This window comes from Astatotilapia calliptera, chromosome 15 (assembly GCF_900246225.1).
Source record: "Astatotilapia calliptera chromosome 15, fAstCal1.2, whole genome shotgun sequence".
NCBI classification, from domain to species: Eukaryota; Metazoa; Chordata; class Actinopteri; order Cichliformes; family Cichlidae; genus Astatotilapia; species Astatotilapia calliptera.
Genome location: NC_039316.1, coordinates 38,043,891 through 38,062,908, shown reverse-complemented (window position 1 = coordinate 38,062,908; position 19,018 = coordinate 38,043,891). Strand labels below are relative to the sequence as shown.

Below are 19,018 nucleotides of genomic sequence, written 5' to 3'. Positions count from 1 at the left end.
ATTTAACACACTGTAGCTGTCATCTTAGGTGGATGCCAAGCAGCAGTAGATCGTATCAGGAATGTGCTGGTTTCTGTTTAACATAGGACCCGTCTTCCTCCGACCTCTTAGGATATGCTGCATGTATCTGTGAGACTTGGATGTCAAACATAAGGCCTGGCAAAGACACTGTTCCGGCCACTAGATGGCTTTGGGAAAATGTGAAGGATGGCATAAAAATTTGGAGTTTAAAATATTTGTTAATTTAGGTTTTATAGCTTCTCCTTCTGATAAAGACTTCCCCCGTGGCTATTAATACTATATCAGTTAATTCAATTAAATTACAAAGTACCCTGTTTTTTCACTATTGATCATAGAAACAAAAATGGCATCTTGTCTGAATTAACCAACTTTTTCATGTTTAATTACAGGAACATCTGGGCACTGAGCTATCAGGGTTTTTTCTATTTTGAGCCCAAAGAATCACGCTGAAATATTTATTTCATGTACTACAGCACCGTTTCTGTATCATGAGGAAAACCTGAGATGTACCATTGAAACATCTCAGTGGTTAAATGTGTAGTTAAACTTCATTTCATTGACTGAAAGGGCAGTTTGATTGGTGAATTGTATGTTGCGTCCAATGTAAAATGAGTTTGACATCCCTGCTTTATAGTATCATGTGTGATGACGTGACCTACAGACTCTTGCCTGTGAAATATAGAAGTACCTTATGTCTTCTGTGGAGTTTGTTCCTATATCAGTAACTGCTCCAGGTTTGAATCAGTTCAAAGGTTTTACACTGACGCACTGATTTTCACACACACAGCAACGTTTCATTATTATTTTGTTTTTTCTATTTAAATCTAGTTTCTTAACCACATTATGTTTCGGGCCTTTCCGTGAGCACTCGTTCACTCGTAGATTGCGCACCTGTGCCGCCTCAAACCCATTTCCTGATTGGCTGACTGAAAGAGTCGTGGTCTCGCGGGGCACACGCGCAGCAGAGCAGAGTTGTCTCTGACTCTCTGCCGGAGCTGTCCGGCTTACGTTTAATAATCTCCCTTCAGTCATTTGGCTTTTTCCCCACCTTGCTTTGCAAAAATGGAGTTATTTTCTCGCTATCTGGATAGAAGCAATTCGGTCAGGTAAGCTTTTTATGTTTAAATAAGTTGCGTTCAAATATAGTTTTGTTACCTCATCATTCTGAAATGCCGCATGTTAAAATGTAACAACGTTAAAAACAACCGCGAAAGTCATCAGGAAGTTTTATGACGTGATCAGGGTTGGATTCAACGTTGCACTTTGTAACTTGGAGACTTGGATTTGTGTTGTTTATAGTTGACAAACAATTGGGGGAAATGGTGAAAGCAGAGGAGGAGCCAGACATTTGAAACACCCGGGGCTTAGCCCTAAAGGGTAGTATGCATGTGGGATTTTTTTTTTTTTTTGAGGGGGGGGTGTAGAAATGACTGAAAGATTAATAGGCTCTGTTTTGAGTTTTGTTCAAAAAAGAATGACTTCATATAGGGAAATATATATATCACACATGCAGGACACCTTAAACTAGTTTTTTAATTGAGCAGCAAGACAGAACGAAGTCGGGGCTGTATCAAGACACAGGGACTAAACCCCAATTCAACCAGACGCAGAACTGATCCAGAATTAAAACAGGACTACAACAGTTCAAAAGCAGGATTACTGAGGACTTAACCAAGACATAACCACAATCAGAACTAGATGATAGTAGCACTAAAAATCATCATAGACCTGCACTACACTTATTTATTTAATTCTACCAAAGTACAATATTTAGATTGAGAAAAGTTTATATAATTATTTAGCCTTGTTGTGCAAACAAGCCTGCAGAACTTAATAAATATAGAATTTGAAAAATAGCAAACCTAAAAAGAAACACTAGGTACGAGATACATGAGTACCTATGATACAGTGATACTTTTAGTAAGCAACCATTTGACTAACATGTGTGTCTCACCTGCTCTTGTTCATCTCTGTTCTGTCCTCATTCTCCATCTCAATCTCTGCTCCTCTCTCTCCCTCTTTGTGCTGACAATCATCAAATATACAGTTGAAACCAGATATTTACAAACTCTTCAGATCAAAACACAAACACTTTTTTAATTGTAACATCAAATCAGACTAAATGTTTATTTTTTTAGATTGATAAATATAAAAACATATTTGTTAACTTTAAGAGTAAAGAGAGAAACTGTCTGTGTTTTTTAATTGCAAATGGCACCAAATTGTATTCAAATTGAGCCACACTTATGGAGCTCCACGATTCTTTTCCTGGTGTTTTGGTTGACATCTCTTGATTTTCCCATGTCAAAGAAACAGGCTCTGTGTTTTGCCTTATATGCATCCACAGCTGTGCCACCAATTTACTCACATGGACTCTACTAACCTATCAGAAGCTTCTTCAGCTCAGAATGGAATCGTCTGGAGTTTTCTTATTAATTAACAATAAACTTAGTGTACATGTACTCCTAAATTTAATGAAAGTGATAAAAAATAGACAGCTCTGTCTCTCTTTATTCTGACATTTAACTAATTCAAAATATATTTCAATATTTATCTAAAACAAAAGTTTACTCTAAATTGATGTTGTACAGTAAAAATGTTTTATGTTTTCTCCCTAAAGTGTATGTAAATATCTGGTTACAAATGTGAATATCCTGCTGTGTACTGAAATCCCTCTTGTTTTGCATAGAAATATACTGAACATACAAAGCATAATATATAAAATAACATTTACCTGAGTTTTTTCTTTGAAAGAACCCTCTAATGTCCATTCTTATATTTCAGTACATAACTGAAACCGAATTAGTCGGGGAGGGTAAGAACTGAAAATATGAAATAAACACACGTAAGCTAAGACTCTCTAAAAAAAATAGCATTTGTTCGGCTTTTCATTTCGCCATTTGTTGATTCACTTGAAGAGCAAGTAAAATAATATTGGTCAAGTGATCAGTTTCATATCAATCTTTCGTGATGCACCGTCATATTTACATTATTTGTACGGTACGAATGATTTGCTTTGGTACCTGCTCAAACTTAAGCTCTCCTTAGTATGGCTGGCTCCGTCTCTCCAACAGCGCACTCACGGGCAGCAGCTCCCCCCCCGCCCCCTCGCTCAGTCGCTTAGTGCCTGAGCTTGGATCATACCAATATCAGGGGGGGATTCACGCACAGTCGTAAATTCCCACAGTGTGCACTATGTGCTTCGAATATTGTGTGTACTTTTTGTTTTATACAGTTGTCAGCCAGGCATCTAACTATGAAAAAATTACACTCCAAAATACCCCGGGCTTCTGACAAAACAACCCGGGCTTAAGTCCCGTAAGCCACCCCCACGCTCCGCCCCTGGGTGAAAGTACATTTACTGAGCTAACCTTGAACTTCGTACACGGATCTCTCCGTGTGATTGATTACCAGTCTGGTACACCGCAACAACAAGAGCTGATAAAATAACTGTCTTTCTTTTTAACTTTCACTTCTGCATTTTCAGCCTTCTGGCTGCTTTCTTCTTCCTTCGTAGAGAAACTCCTCTCACCATCTGTTCATTTCCACGAGTTTTAACCGTGTAGCCCACAGCACTGCGATCTGTTTCTGTCATCTGCATGATGGTTGTTGTCTTACAGCTCTGTCATAACTCACGACATTATGAAAGAGGAGAACCTCAGAGATGACCTGAGGTATTATTTCATGAGCCCCTGTGAGAAGTACAGAGCCCGAAGACACATTCCCTGGAAAATGGGAGTCCAGATCCTGAAAATCATCATGGTCACCACACAAGTATGTGCACTGGGGTTTATTGTATGTTGGGAAAGACCAGGAAAGAGGCAGCACTCAGAAGGGGCTTCCTGGAACTGCAATATGTAATCGAAGGCATGCAGCCAAGAGCAGTGTGTATATACATGCTTACACTGAGGGTCCTGCTTAAAATGGGAGAATAAAGGAATATTTGTGTTTGTCTTTATTTTGCTGCTAAATTTGTATTGTTTCGGAAGCACATGGCCCTAAAACAACACAAACGTCTTCAAAGCACCTCATCAGTATTTCACGTAACACTTTAAAACTACTTGTAAATGTGTAGCTGTGGGAGATTGCACAATACTCCATGTCCATAACAACTACAGTTTTGGGTAATCTCCTTTTTAAAAGGCCCAACTGACTGAGAGGTATGTCAGAGATGTAAAGCTACCATAACATGTGTTTTCCACCTCAAAAGGAATAAGACGCGTATATGTTCAACTCTCCTTTCTTGTTTTCCCCACAGCTCGTCCTGTTCGGCCTCAACAACCAGCTGGTGGTTTCCTATAAGGAAGAGAACACCATGGCGCTCAAACACCTTTTCTTAAAAGGCTACAGCGGGGTCGATGAGGACGACTACAGCGTTGCCGTCTACACAAAGCACGACGTCTATGAAAGTCTGTTTTATGTCATGGATCAGGCAAGTAACAGTGACTTTTTTACTGTAGCATTATGAAGTGTATGTAGTGTTGAGTTTTATTATAGAATATGCACATCAGGAACTCCAATCTAATGCTCATATAAACATATCTGGTGTAATTTAAGCATCGCATGAGTTGGAACTGCTTTATTTTTTGAATTTCTTGTTTTATCGTGTTTCACTGCGATATTCCAGTTTTCAGCTTCTTTATTGTCTCGTCACCCTGGAGTGTTTTCTGTTTTTTTTTTTTTTTTATTTTCCTAAAATTTCCTGTTGTGTACAGTACAGTCAGCTGGGCCAGCTCTCCGTGGGCCCGATCAGTTACGCAGAGGATGAAAATGGCAAGTTGCTGCCCCTCACCATATGTAAAGAGTACTATAGGAGGGGCAGCGTGGAGCCTTCAGATGAGATCTATGACATCGATGCTCAGCTGGAGACGGGTGAGAGGGAAAATTTGCATGTCAGTTTGCTGTTATACGCGGCGAAGTTGGTGTCAGATTTGCCATTTAGATAATTAAGCTCAGTGTTGTTAAAATTTCCCCTTTGGGCTCCTGTAGTTTTAATATTTAATGACAAACCTGAATACCTGTAATGTAAATGTGTGATGAGAGTTTTCATTAGAAACGGGACAAAAGATTCATGTTTAAAAATACCATTTCTTATATATTTCAGACATTTTAGAACCATTATGGGATTTACTGGTAATTTAAACAGGTCATGAAATTCCATATTGGAGTATAAGAACAAATTTTGAGGGGGAAACAAAAGCTGTGTCTGTGTTTTTTACACACCTCATATATGTGATGGGTTTTTTCAGTTTGTATGTCACACGATCCAAATACTGCAAACCTGTGGAGAGCAGAGAATTCATCCTTTTTTAATCTGGATTTTTACAGGTATGCTGTTTAAATTATTTACATTACATGCTGACATCCCCTTTTTAAATCAAACATTTCGCCGCTTTTTCAGACTTGTCGACATCAAAATAACCTTCCAGTTGAAGGGAATCAACCTCCAGACGGTGCGTTCGCGAGAGTTACCCGACTGCTACTCCTTCTTTGTTACGGTATAAGTTTCTTGGCTTTATTAACGCCATGTGAAAGCAGCAAACACAGCTGGATTGAAGCACATATAAACACCTGGATCCCTTTGATTTGATAGATAACGTTCGATAACCAGTGTCACAGTGGAAAGGTGAAACTATTCCTGGACATAGACGCTGAAAGCAGCGCGTGCCGAGACTGGAAGATATCGGGGACGGGTAAGGTGAACTTCTCTAACCGAAAAATTAATTAATGGTAACAAATGAGGGAGGAATGAGACAGGTTATGGCGTTGAAAACTGTTTTTCACATTTGAGTAAAACAACAGGTCAGCCTGCAAATGCATGTTTGGAATATTTGTAAAAATATCAAAATGTTGTCAAGTTTTAAAGAATCAGACTAAATAAAAATAAACTCTTGTGGACCAATGTGTCTGTCCAGTTTATTTTGTGTTGCAGCAGCTTGTTCACCACGTTGTTAAAGTGTGTGGAAGGATTTGTCTCCAAACTTGTACCAGGACTGGGCAGTTTCCTGTAACTGAGGCGTTTGCATTCAGACTTGTGTTATCAGTGTCAGAACTGTGAGTGTGAGGGAGTTGAGTGATAAACCCTCTCACACCCACACTTGTGCTTTTTGTGTGTGTGTATTTCAGCTCAGAAGAACACACACTATCTGCTGGTATTTGATGCCTTCGTCATTCTGATGTGCCTCACATCAGCCGTGCTGTGCACTCGCTCCATCATACTGGCCGTCAGGTTACTGCAGGTCAGCAACACCATGCAAGCAGCTACCTTTTTGCTTTTTTTTTTTTTTTTTCTTTTTGAAATTAACTTAAACATCGTGGATAAAGGTGTGTGCGTGCGCGTGTGTGTGTGTGTGTGTGTGTGTGTGTGTTAAATTGACTGAATTTCCATTGTTTTATTTTGAAGAGGTTCTCCAGATTCTTCCATGAAAACTTTAATCGGAAAGTGTGCGAGGACGACCAGAGGGAGTTTCTGAACGGCTGGTACTTGCTGGTCATCGTCAGCGACCTCTTCGCCATAATTGGATCGATTCTGAAGATGGAGATACAAGCAAAGGTAAAATGAATAATCCCTTTCTTTCTTGCAATGGCGTTTAACCATAACCCCCCCCCCCCCCCTCTATTCAGTTGTCATTTAAAAGGTGTCAAATAATTGCAGAAGATTTGAAAATGTATATCTTTATGTAGAAAAGGTTTTGTATAATAAGCTGTTGTCAGAATTTATTTAATATTACTTTCTACTCCAGGATCTTTTTCTACAGCTGACGCTGGTAACTGTGCAGGGGCGGATCTAGCAAAGTTTAGCCAGGGGGGCCGATAGGGCATTAACAGGGAAAAGGGGGCACAAAGACATACTTTTCTTTCTTATTCTCATTTAAAATGTCGAGCTTTTAATAAATAATTATCTGAATCTTACACCCAAAGTTTTTACCTGATATAAAATGTATAGAAGTCCATTACTGTATATAGTAACTGTTAAGTCTAATATACCCTAGTAAGCTGTAGTACTTTTTCCTTTGGGAACCATCTGTGCAGTCTGCAGTTCTGTTGAAGAAAGATGTTGAATCTATTTAATTATTGTAGAAAAATCATTGATTTCTGTGCATTTTATTTTACCGGTGCATTCGATTAAGGTTGATTACGTCAATTAAGCATCACGAGGTGGAAAGTGGTTCCCTTTGTTGTTGCTGGGAGTTGGCAACCCTATTAGTTAGGTTGTTTAATATTTCTACTAAGTACTCTTTAAAATACCAGAATAGGGAGGCTAGAGGATTTAAGTTTATTAGATTGATCAGTTTTGCTGAACTATGAAGTATTTTTTTTTTTTTTTTTATATTTGTTTGTTTTTTGTTTTTTTTTGTTTTTTAAACGTGAGTATGAACTTATACAAAATGCAGCAAGACATTTAAAAAACTGTTTTATTGATTAAAAAACACTATATCAGATTCATATCGGACATAAAAAAGTGGTATCGTGCCATCTCTAGTGTGTAGGCAAATTTTTATCATATTTCATTATTTTAATGTTTTATTTATATCCACCGATGTGTTTTAAGTTTTAAAGAGTTAGACTCATTTATGCCCAACTTTACTTCTTTTGTATAATTTATCACTGTAGGTGAAGCTCTACTATTATTTGCTACAATAACTTTTCAGCGGAGGTTAAGTTGTCTGATTGCAGCATTAATTCACCAGTTCGGTTTTAATATCTTATAATTACATTGTTAGACGTATAAAGGACAGTTTGGACCTTTAATCAAACTTTAAATTCCAAACCAAATTTCAACGTGACTGACGACACTTTGCATTGTGATTCGGACGTTGATAATAACTTTGAGCAGTTGGACACAAATAGAAATTGCAAAATCAGTGAAGCTGTCCTTTAAGAAACCTGCAGTTTACATTTATAGTTTTCTTCTCAGTGCACATGCATTAAAGCATAAAAGCACGTTAAGGTTTATCGTTCCTTGGCTTCACTTTGTACTTTGAACCCTAATAAAATAATCACCCAGACTATGTCATTTACTGCAATCATACAGCAAAACCAGCTTTACTGTAATATAACTTATGTATACTGTGTGTAATTATGTAACAGAGTTTTCTAGAACTATGATTTCATCCCTAATCGTGGACTTTCTCTGCTCTCTTTTGTAGAACCTTACAAATTATGACGTGTGCAGTATCTTCCTGGGGACGTCTACATTACTGGTGTGGGTTGGAGTGATCAGGTACCTGGGATACTTCCAGAAATACAATGTGAGTCCATGCTCGGCACGACTGATGTAAGGCATTAATGTTCTACATTTATGATCTCAGAGTTTGAAGTCTGTTTCATGTGAGAGCTTCCAATGAGCAAAATATTAAGCAGGAGCTCATCACATTAAGCTTAATGCAACAGTGATGGAGAAACTTGTATTAATATGCTGTGAGAATGATATATTTATTTTAATTCTCATCATGCACATGTGTAGACCTGTATCAGTCCGCTCCACTCTCACATAAATCTTTATTTGTTGTCTCATAAGGTTTAAAATTCACTTAAAAACAGTATATTTCTTCCAAGTTTAGGTGCTGATCCTAACCATGAAGGCAGCCTTTCCAAAGGTCCTGCGTTTCTGCTGCTGTGCTGGCATGATCTACCTCGGCTATACTTTTTGTGGCTGGATTGTACTGGGGCCGTACCACGAGAAGGTAACTTTCTAACTGGTTTTGAGGAAATCACTGTGATGGGTGTGACAGAGATGCAGGGGAAACAGTCCAGACTTCTTTTTTCTTTCTCTCGAAATGTTGCTGACGCTACAGATATTGAATTGAGGAACTCCCAAAAGTGCACATCTTTTAAAAAACGGACTTACAGTAGTGTTTTAGGTGATTGTTTTTGATCGTGTCCCAGATTCAGACTCTTGATAACCTGTAGATGAGATATTCAAAGTTTGATTTTTATGAGATTTGCAAATCAGTGATTTGTTTATTTGACAGTTTATTTTTTTATTTACTTTTTTGGAACTGTGGTTGTACGATACTTTCCTTTTTATGATGACTGTCAGATTGGACTTGGAGAAGTTAAATCTTAACTTCTCCATCAGGTTTTCCAAGCTCTTTCTTTCAAATTGCTATTTCAGCATGTTGCTCTTCAAACTGAACAAAGTGTACACATGGCCTTTGGCTTCCCTGTACAGGAGCAACTAGAGTTCACAGTGCATTTATAAGACTCTCTAAATAAAACGGCCACTAGGTGTCAGTGCACGATAATGCTTGTTTTGCTTCACTGGCTGCTGTTTGCTGCTTCATTGGTGACCAGGTTTTCAACATTGTACAGTGATTGCTGCCACATTCATAACACATTCATTTGTACACTGATGTGTGTGCATATGCGTGGATGAATCAACCATTTGAGGAATGAATCAAATGGTTGATGATTAGCAACAGAATTGTGCCACATTCAGTTTTGGGCCAACTGCCCCGAAACAGAGCAAATATCTCAAACTGAAAGAGGCTACAAGAAGCAGTTTCCTCCAAATACATACAAGTGAGAAACAAAGTTGAGCGGCTCATGTTTTAAGAATTTGTGGAGATTACAGCTGGACTTGAGCAACATTTGGAGCACTTCTTAAAATCCTGAGAAACTCTAACCTTAACTGGGAGCTCCCCAGACAGTGATCTGTATGTTTAGCTGTTCTGGCTTGTTAAGATAAATTATTTACGGAAGTCTGAGCAGAAGTAGGCGTCTAAACACGGCAGAGCTCCTAATCTGCAGAGGCAGATGTGGGGAAGCCTGAGAACAGCTGCCTCACATCTTGCCTCTCACTGGCTAAATTGTTGATAATCTTGTGCTGAAGAGGAGTAACTACTGTAAATATATTGTGAGCTGATTTTTGTATTTTCCTTTATGTCACTTCACTACCTCCCATGTTTACGAATGCCCGTCTGTGGAACTAACAAAGCATCCATACGGTTGGTGCACTGAAGGCATTCAAGCAGGTCATTTTAGCTGTTAAGTACACTTTTCTCTGTTTAACAGTGAAATAGACTCTTATCAGGCCCACATGAAAAGCAAACTGTTACCCGACTACCATTTGTGCAACCAGCTCTGCTATGCCAGCGTTTCACGTCAGCCGTGTTACAGTTCTTTACGTTTGTGCAGCGATGCAGTCAACGGAGACTTTTATATTTATACTGCGATGTTTCGGGGAGTCCCCCGTAGTGACCTGTAAGTGTTTCCAGGATCCTCAGGTTATTTACAGAAGGAAATCAGCAGGGGATGACCTGCGGCTTGCCGTTCCACACGTCTTCAAGTGCTGTCAGCTGAATCCATAGTGTCTGAGAGTGATGTTGTTTTTAGATCTTATCTCATTCTTGTGGAACATGACTTCTTTCTGTTTTGTGTCGGGCTTTCTGATTGGTTCTTTCAACCAACGGTCTCCCTTTTTTCCTTTCCTCTTTAGACAAACTCGTTGTCTTATTATTAAGCCTGCGAGGTCCAGCGTTTCTTTTAGTACAACCAAGTACTTTTGGAAACTCCAAGTTTTCTTTAATCTCTGATCAAAACACAGTGAAGCTGACCTATACCTGAGCATTCAGGCTGTTTACTTAAACACTTCTGTTGCCTGTTTAATATGTTGATGGTAATAATCTGTGACTCGTCTTTCTTTGATAAACTGGGTTTCGACCTAAGACTTACTCATTGTCATTTGTTACATCAGCTACTTAAAAGATCAAAACAGTGTTTCAGTGTGAAGAATTTTTACTTGCAATTTATAAGAAAAATAATAAAATAATGTCATGTTGTTCTTTTGAAGTTGGTGATTAACACTAAATTGTATTTTATGGCATTTTTACAGACCAAATGTATAACTTTTTTTTTTTTTTAAAAGGAAGAAAAGCTGCAGTAATGTAACAAATTTCTTTCAATCTCCTCATTTGTTTTGTTTTCCAGGAAATCTCAGATTTCTGTGGATTTGTTAACTGCTCACTGCACTGTTATTTCCCTCTTTCTCTGTAGTTTGAGGGCCTGAGTCTTGTGGCAGAGTGCCTGTTCTCTCTGCTGAATGGAGACGACATGTTCACCACCTTCGCCCAGCTTAAGGACAAAAACACCTTGGTGTGGCTCTTCAGTCGGGCTTACCTGTACTCCTTCATCTCCCTGTTCATCTACATGGTGCTGTCGCTCTTTATCGCTCTTATAACCGACGCCTATGAGACCATCAAGGTACTTACGTTACCGAGTGCGAGTCATTTGAAAACTGTGGCATTTTGTCAATTAAACTCTTGGATCTTGTTAGACCTGACAGGAGGCTGGAAAATGTGGACTAAAACTGAACAACAATCCTTACTGTACTTTGAGCTTTCTGCCAGCAAGACAAAAGGGATGTTCACATCTCTTCTGACAGAACCACAAAAAAGGGACGTCCCTGTGTGAGATTGCCACTCTTCAACCAAATGCCACATCAGTGTTGCAGGTTAAGTCTAGCTGCGTGACAAAGAGAAAGGATGGTGCAAATCGAGTGCATTCATATGAGTGAAGTAGTGTGTCTTCACTCTGGGTTGGGAAGCAACTCCTTCAAGTTGAAGGAGTTAAGGTGGCTTCGGGGTCCTGTTCATGAGTCGGGGAATGAGCGGGAGATTGACAGATGGATTGGTGCAGCGTCTGCAGTAATGAGGATGCTGTAGCTGTCTGCTATGGGAGGAGATGGCATCAATTTACTGGGTGCTTTATGCCTCCCACCCACGCATGGCCACAAGCTGTTGATAGCAGCCAGAAGGAGCTTCCTCAGTAGGGTGTCTGGGTTATTTCTTAAAAAGGGTGAAGACCTTAGTTATTTAAAAGGGGCTCAGTAGAATGGTACTTGGGCATTTGGGTGCCTCCTGCATGAATCCTAGGTTAGGTGTTTGCGCGCATCACAGATAGTTCAGGGCTGAAGAAACTGCAGAGGAGCTGGATGAGGTTGACAGATGAGTGGGGAGTCTGGGCATCTATGAACCAAATAAGCAGCAGGATGGACGGAGAGAAGTGTCGAGGACAAAAAGAGGGGGGGGTTAAGTGCATCTTGTGCTCTTCTTACATCTTACTTCCTGTCTTGCTTGTCCCTTAGGCAATAATGTAATTGCATCTTGCTGAGAGGAGACAACAATCAGTGAATATCACATCTATAAAAAGCCTTTATTTCAAATTTTATATTTAAATTATGAAGAAAAATGTGAAGAAACCAGTCACAATGTTTCTCAATCCATGTTTCAGTCATTGCGGTACCTGTTTGTGGGCTTGAGTCTACAATATGTGTTAAATTGGTGTGCATTTCTCAAATCTAGCATGGAAAAAGTTTTGTCTTCTGACTTTAAATGTGATGCATTTTGGACTTTTTCTATTTGCTAACAGAGTTACCAGAAAAATGGGTTCCCGCAGACCGACCTGCAGAAGTTTCTCCACGAGCCGACAGAGCTGCCTAACATAGAGGAGAGCGATCAGACAGACGTCAGCGTCAGGCACTCTGTACTCTGCTACTGCCAGTGGTACGACTGTTCACAGCAGTGTTGCTTGTTTAATATTTAATCTCTCTTCACACACTCAGCCACACCTGGAACCTGTTCTCTACAAACATCAATGTAACATAAGAGGTATTGTGTTTTAAATACCTGCTTAGAGTTGTTAGCCAGTGAGATTTAAGATTTTATTATAGTTTGACGGTTGCTTGTTGACTATTAGGGCTATTACTTGGCTTAGCTTATTACTTAGGTCTTAGCTTGAGAAGAAGATGTAGTCTTAACCTCTTAAATCTTGGCCATCAATCAATATCTAAATCAACTGATGGTCAAAACAACTGTCACTTTTAGTTACTGTTAACATGAATGCTGACGGTCATGCTGGCAAGAGTGAAACACATCTCTTGTTCTTGGGAAAGATTCATGAAGTCTTTGGAAAAGAGCTGGCACCAGCGTCAAAAGTGAAGTTGATCAGAGAAATGTCGAGGAAACGCCGTTACATTCTCACTCTCCCTTTCAGTCCGTGTACAAATAAACAGGATTCACGGTAACATTCAGAAATGAAAACAGAGTTTGTGTCGCTTACACCTTGTCGCCATGATATACAGTGGGGCAAAAAAGTATTTAGTCAGCCACCGATTGTGCAAGTTCCCCCACCTAAAATGATGACAGAGGTCAGTAATTTGCACCAGAGGTACACTTCAACTGTGAGAGACAGAATGTGAAAACAAAATCCATGAATCCACATGGTAGGATTTGTAAAGAATTTATTGGTAAATCAGGGTGGAAAATAAGTATTTGGTCACCTCAAACAAGGAAAATCTCTGGCCCTCACAGACCTGTAACGTCTTCTGTAAGAAGCTTTTCTGTCCCCCACTCGTTACCTGTATGAATGGCACCTGTTTGAACTCATCATCTGTATAAAAGACACCTGTCCACAGCCTCAAACAGTCAGACTCCAAACTCCGCCATGGCCAAGACCAAAGAGCTTTCGAAGGACACCAGGAAAAGTATTGTAGACCTGCACCAGACTGGGAAGAGTGAATCTACAATAGGCAAGCAGCTTGGTGTGAACAAATCAACTGTGGGAGCAATCATCAGAAAATGGAAGACATACAAGACCACTGATAATCTCCCTCGATCTGGGGCTCCACGCAAGATCTCATCCCGTGGGGTCAAAATGATCATGAGAACGGTGAGCAAAGATCCCAGAACCACACGGGGGGACCTGGTGAATGACCTGCAGAGAGCTGGGACCAAAGTAACAAAGGTCACCATCAGTAACACTACAACGGCAGGGAATCAAATCCCGCAGTGCCAGACGTGTTCCGCTGCTGAAGCCAGTGCATGTCCAGGCCCGTCTGAAGTTTGCCAGAGAGCACATGGATGATACAGCAGAGGATTGGGAGAATGTCATGTGGTCAGATGAAACCAAAGTAGAACTTTTTGGTATAAACTCAACTCGTCGTGTTTGGAGGAAGAAGAATACTGAGTTGCATCCCAAGAACACCATACCTACTGTGAAGCATGGGGGTGGAAACATCATGCTATGGGGCTGTTTTTCTGCCAAGGGGACAGGACGACTGATCCGTGTTAAGGACAGAATGAATGGGGCCATGTATCGTGAGATTTTGAGCCAAAACCTCCTTCCATCAGTGAGAACTTTGAAGATGAAACGAGGCTGGGTCTTCCAACATGACAATGATCCAAAACACACCGCCCGGGCAACAAAGGAGTGGCTCCGTAAGAAGCATTTGAAAGTCCTGGAGTGGCCTAGCCAGTCTCCAGACCTCAACCCCATAGAAAATCTGTGGCGGGAGTTGAAAGTCCGTGTTGCTCGGCGACAGCCCCAAAACATCACTGCTCTCGAGAAGATCTGCATGGAGGAATGGGCCAAAATACCAGCTACTGTGTGTGCAAACCTGGTAAAGACCTATAGTAAACGTTTGACCTCTGTTATTGCCAACAAAGCTTATGTTACAAAGTATTGAGTTGTATTTTTGTTATTGACCAAATACTTATTTTCCACCCTGATTTACCAATAAATTCTTTACAAATCCTACCATGTGGATTCATGGATTTTTTTTTTTTCACATTCTGTCTCTCACAGTTGAAGTGTACCTCTGGTGCAAATTACTGACCTCTGTCATCATTTTAGGTGGGGGAACTTGCACAATCGGTGGCTGACTAAATACTTTTTTGCCCCACTGTACGGACACCGTACTCCTCTGTATGTCGGTGTTTTCTTCTCATTCCATTTCCATGAGCCAATCTCCATCATCGGCAGGCAGCCGACTGCAGCGGAGTTTCCTCCACGCTGCGGTTTGGCTCCGTCTTACGTGGTTTGAGAGCAATGAAATTAGTGGTGGGAGCTATGCTGACACACCCAGTGATGGGCTGATTACAGAGAAACTGAGGGCCTCCACACTGAGGAACACCCCTGCCCCCACCGTCCCCTTAAACTCCCAGCACCTCTGTACTGTGTTATGTCCTTGAATGCACAGGTCACAGTAAACATTGTGACTCAAAATGAGCTGAAAAGGCTCAGTGGTGAGTCGAAAGCAGTTTTGAATGCATTGGAGAGACTGGTTTAGCGGCTCTGTTGTGCGTGGTTTTATTAGAATGACCTCACACTGTGTTCTCTCTTTATCATTTACTTAACCTCTTTTCGGTTGTCTGATAACATGAAGTGTTTAACATGCCTGAGAAATGTTTCATTTTATTTCCCGTTATCGTTTAAAGCGGCAGCGCAGTGCCCCGTTTGCTCCCAGCAACACTTCCTCCATCACAGTCAGCACATTACTGTGAAGTTGATGTTTCTGTTCAGGAGAATGTTTCGCTGTAAACGGACACCAGGATTGGTTTCTGTAGCCGTCATCACAATCATTCCACTTCAAAAGCAGGAGACTGTTTTGTGACTGAGTGCATGAGATGTTGTTTACCCAGTAAAGCAACTACTGTAGTCATTTGTATAGAGCTGTGTTTCGCGTTTGCCACCAAACTGTTATTTTTTTCCTGCCAGAGCTTTGAATGTTTGTACACACTGTAAAAATGATCTGTAGTCGTGTACTCGTTGGGAAAGTCCTGGCACTGGGAAAAGTTTCCTTTGCTGTATGTGTTATGATGACACATTGGAGCTTAGACAGTCTGTTTCCTCCCTCGGGGCTCTTCAGCCGTTGTTTCAGCAGACGTTAACACGCCGACTTTGAGGGTTTTGTTTTGGGCTTGTTATTTTATTTTTATTTATTTTTTATGGATGTTTGTCAGCCGTTTTCTATCACCCAGCTTTCCTGGGATTCCAGCTCTGGTTGCCTTGAGTGTTTAAGGAAGTCGAGTTTCAGTTACAGTGCCATTATGTACTGATGTGTAATGTACATCCTCTGTTGAAATTGGTGACCATCTTTTAAAGTTGGTTCAGTTTTCTTATTCGCACTCTTGTAGATTTGCACTGACTATATAATTGCATTCATTTGCAGCCTTTGACCTGACTAGATCTCATTTTTTACAAGCATCCTTATCTTACTGTCCCAGCAAAAATTAGATCAGTGTTCTCAGTTAACGTTTTAATGTCTTACTGGGTGAAATTTCATCTGGATCTGTTACCTTGTTTGGAAAGGAAGCTGGGAAGTGATCCTTGGGTTGGATTTAAAACTTGTTTACCAAAAGCGTCAGGTTTGTTATCTCTTGTATATTATGACTCTTGTGAATTCAATTAAATGTAATAGAACGTATATGTGTGACAAAGGTTGTAAACTTAACAGTATTTGGACTTAAATGTATCAGCTGCAGTCTGTCAAAGATTATGGCCCTATTCCTCAAAATGTTGACTCCCATCATAAACTCTGAGATCAGCAACTCAGACTTTACAGTTTCAGAACAGGCCGATCAGACTTCACCTGGAGTTTCACGTGCATGAGTAGGAAAAAGAAAGCAGCAGTCAGCGGCGCTCCGATACTATGACTCACCGTAGCATTTGGTAAATAAAGAGAAGAGCCTCCACTTTAATCCGGTGTACTGAGGAATCTGAATGTGTCAGTGTGGATCATGATGTTTATCTTACAAACAGGACAGGTGAATGGAGTCATTTTAATCAGCCTGGGGCACTCTGTCATCATCAGACAGAAAACATTCATGTCTTGTCTTTGGCTGCGTTTTGACAGTCACCACCATTGCTAAGCCTCATATCAAAGACATTACATTCATGCAAATTAATTGTATCCTGTGTGGTCAGCAGGAGGGATTTACACTCTTTGTTATGGTCAGTGTTGGGGTTAACAACACTGTCAGTGCGCCCCAGGGCGGCTGTGGCTACATGTAGCTGCCATAGTGTGTGGGTGGGTGGATGACTGGATGTGTAAAGCGCTTTGGGGTCCTTAGGGACTAGTAAAGCGATATATAAATACAGGCCATTTACCATTTAACACGGAACACCTTTAAGAAAAGTATTGCATTACATTACTGATTTACTCCCAGGAGAAAGTAATTCGTAGCACTGAAAAAGGTCCTGAAGGGCACACACCTCATGAAACGTCTCATAATTACCAGTTAAGAATGTAAAAACCTGAGTGAGTGACTGCGCATCAGTTTGTTACCTGTTGAAGATCAGGGTCTTTGTGCTGGTCTGGGGTCAGCATTCACTCAGCTTTTACTCTGGGTTCTTGGCTAGCTTAGCATTAGCGTGCTGTCTGTGCTTGCAAAGAGCTGAAATATGTTAGCAGCATAATGTCGTTGTTTCTGTCCTGTATGCAGTCTGCACTTCACCACCGTGCACTTGTCCTTTTGTGCAATAAAAGTTTGTTTTCTCCTTTGACAACAAAATGATTAGATACAACTTCCTTGCTCACTTGGTCTCATCGTCATCATCAATCATTCCAATCCTGGAAAATGTTCTGCTTACAGCAGATCATAAAAATGAAGGAAAATTATCTTTTGTTTAAAAACAAAGTGTTTGAACTTTGATACAGTGAAGTGTGCAAATCTTTGCTGTGTGTTGCTATCAAACCTGCGTGAAGTTGAAATTACAGATTGGAGAACGAGGCCTTAATGATGCGTGTGTGGGAATTATCCCAAGAACATTACCGTGATAGTGTTGCAAGATTATGCCCTAAAGTGAGAATTCCTGTCTGCTTGTGTAACAAGTTGGATGTATCATCCCAACATAATATTGATACACTTGGGAATAACAGTGTTGCCTTGGTAGCTACATTTAGAATGGCATGTACCCTGCATTTGAACAACCTGTGTCGCTTTAATAAAGCTGGAGCACATTTGATTAAACATGGGACATGCAAGGTCATTCGTATACAAGCATGTAGGAGTCCCATAAATAGGATACTGCCATTATTTAAGATCGTACACTGCTTGCTTTGATTTTGAATACCAGCAGAAACCACCTATTTTTCTTTCTTGAATTTGGTTCATATCATTTATGAGTAAGATGCGTATTGGTGCTTTCTAAAGAGAAGCATTCGCTAACCACGCAATCGAACGTCTGAGTGAAAAGTAGCCTATGCTGTAGTTTGTCATGATGAAAGGTTGGTGGTTTTATGAGTTCTCTCTCTCCTTCCCTCTCTCCTTACAGAGTTCCAGCAAATGATGATGTCATACTTATCAGCTGACGGCTGCCCCGCCTCTGGATGAGACAGTTTAGGGAGGAAAATGCTGGGAACAATACTTCACATGTCTGAGACAAACTTCTCAACGCTGAAACACTGAAAAAATCCTGGAGAATGTAGATTTACACGTGTAACATCCCGTGAGGTGCAATAAGAAAGGCCAAATGAGTTTCCTCCACTGAACGGGAGTCAGGAGCTCAAGATGCGGAGCTGGAACTGGGACTAAGAAGAAGTGGTTGCTTGGATTAATTGTGTATGTTTATAATACTGCTTAGATGTTTATTTGGCCAAGGAGTTTGGTCGAGTGCTGTTGGGGAATGTACAACATTAAAGTTAATTTATTAAGTGTTGAAGTAAAGGTTGCAGCAAGGCTAATCTTCCTATTTGTCCCTTTTTTTTATTTTTTATTTTTATTTAAATGTAATCATGTCACTGGTGGGAGTGGGGGGTGAGTTTTCTCTGAAGTGCACAAACATGTTTCCCGCAGAGTTGTGAGTAAGACTAGTTTTGAATGAACACACCACAACGATGAGTCAGCTCGATCAGTGTAGAAACCAGCAGGTTAAAGTTAAAGACAAGCTGGAGCATGACTTCTGTTGCAGAGCTGTGCTCCTAGTTTGATCAAAGCATCACATTTCTCCCACATTTTCTCAGCTACGTTGGCCACTAGGTTGCCTTTTATTTATTTATTTTTTAAGTATTTTATCATTCAGCTGTTTAAAATCTTCAAAGCTAGTTTACAAATGAGGCAAAGAAGATATCTGCAGACTGTTAAACGTGCCTGGATCATGAAGTTACAGACCCCTGGACAAAAATGTTTGATGAGCCCTCGCTCATTTTTGTGTTTTGTTTTTTATTTCCTCCTTCTCTTCCCCTTTCTTCAGTAATCAGATGCATCATACAGGA

General features: G+C 40.3%; 1 protein-coding gene across 2 annotated transcripts; it reads left to right on the top strand.

The window, feature by feature from the left end:
- Nucleotides 1–934: 934 nt before the first annotated feature.
- On the top strand, nt 935–18,491 carry mcoln2 (mucolipin TRP cation channel 2). 2 transcript variants are annotated; one of them, XM_026142897.1, is made up of 14 exons: nt 935–1,127; nt 3,642–3,795; nt 4,280–4,453; nt 4,737–4,893; nt 5,271–5,349; nt 5,423–5,519; nt 5,615–5,714; nt 6,148–6,260; nt 6,425–6,574; nt 8,172–8,273; nt 8,586–8,708; nt 11,020–11,226; nt 12,394–12,527; nt 18,079–18,491. In XM_026142897.1, coding segments are annotated over exons 1-14 (1,635 nt in total). In that variant the 5' UTR covers nt 935–1,083; the 3' UTR covers nt 18,080–18,491. The 2 variants fall into 2 exon arrangements, with proteins under 2 accessions (XP_025998682.1, XP_025998683.1); XM_026142898.1 differs by lacking the exons at nt 935–1,127; nt 3,642–3,795 and having other exon boundaries at nt 4,309–4,453; nt 4,742–4,893.
- The last annotated feature ends 527 nt before the right edge of the window (nt 18,492–19,018 follow it).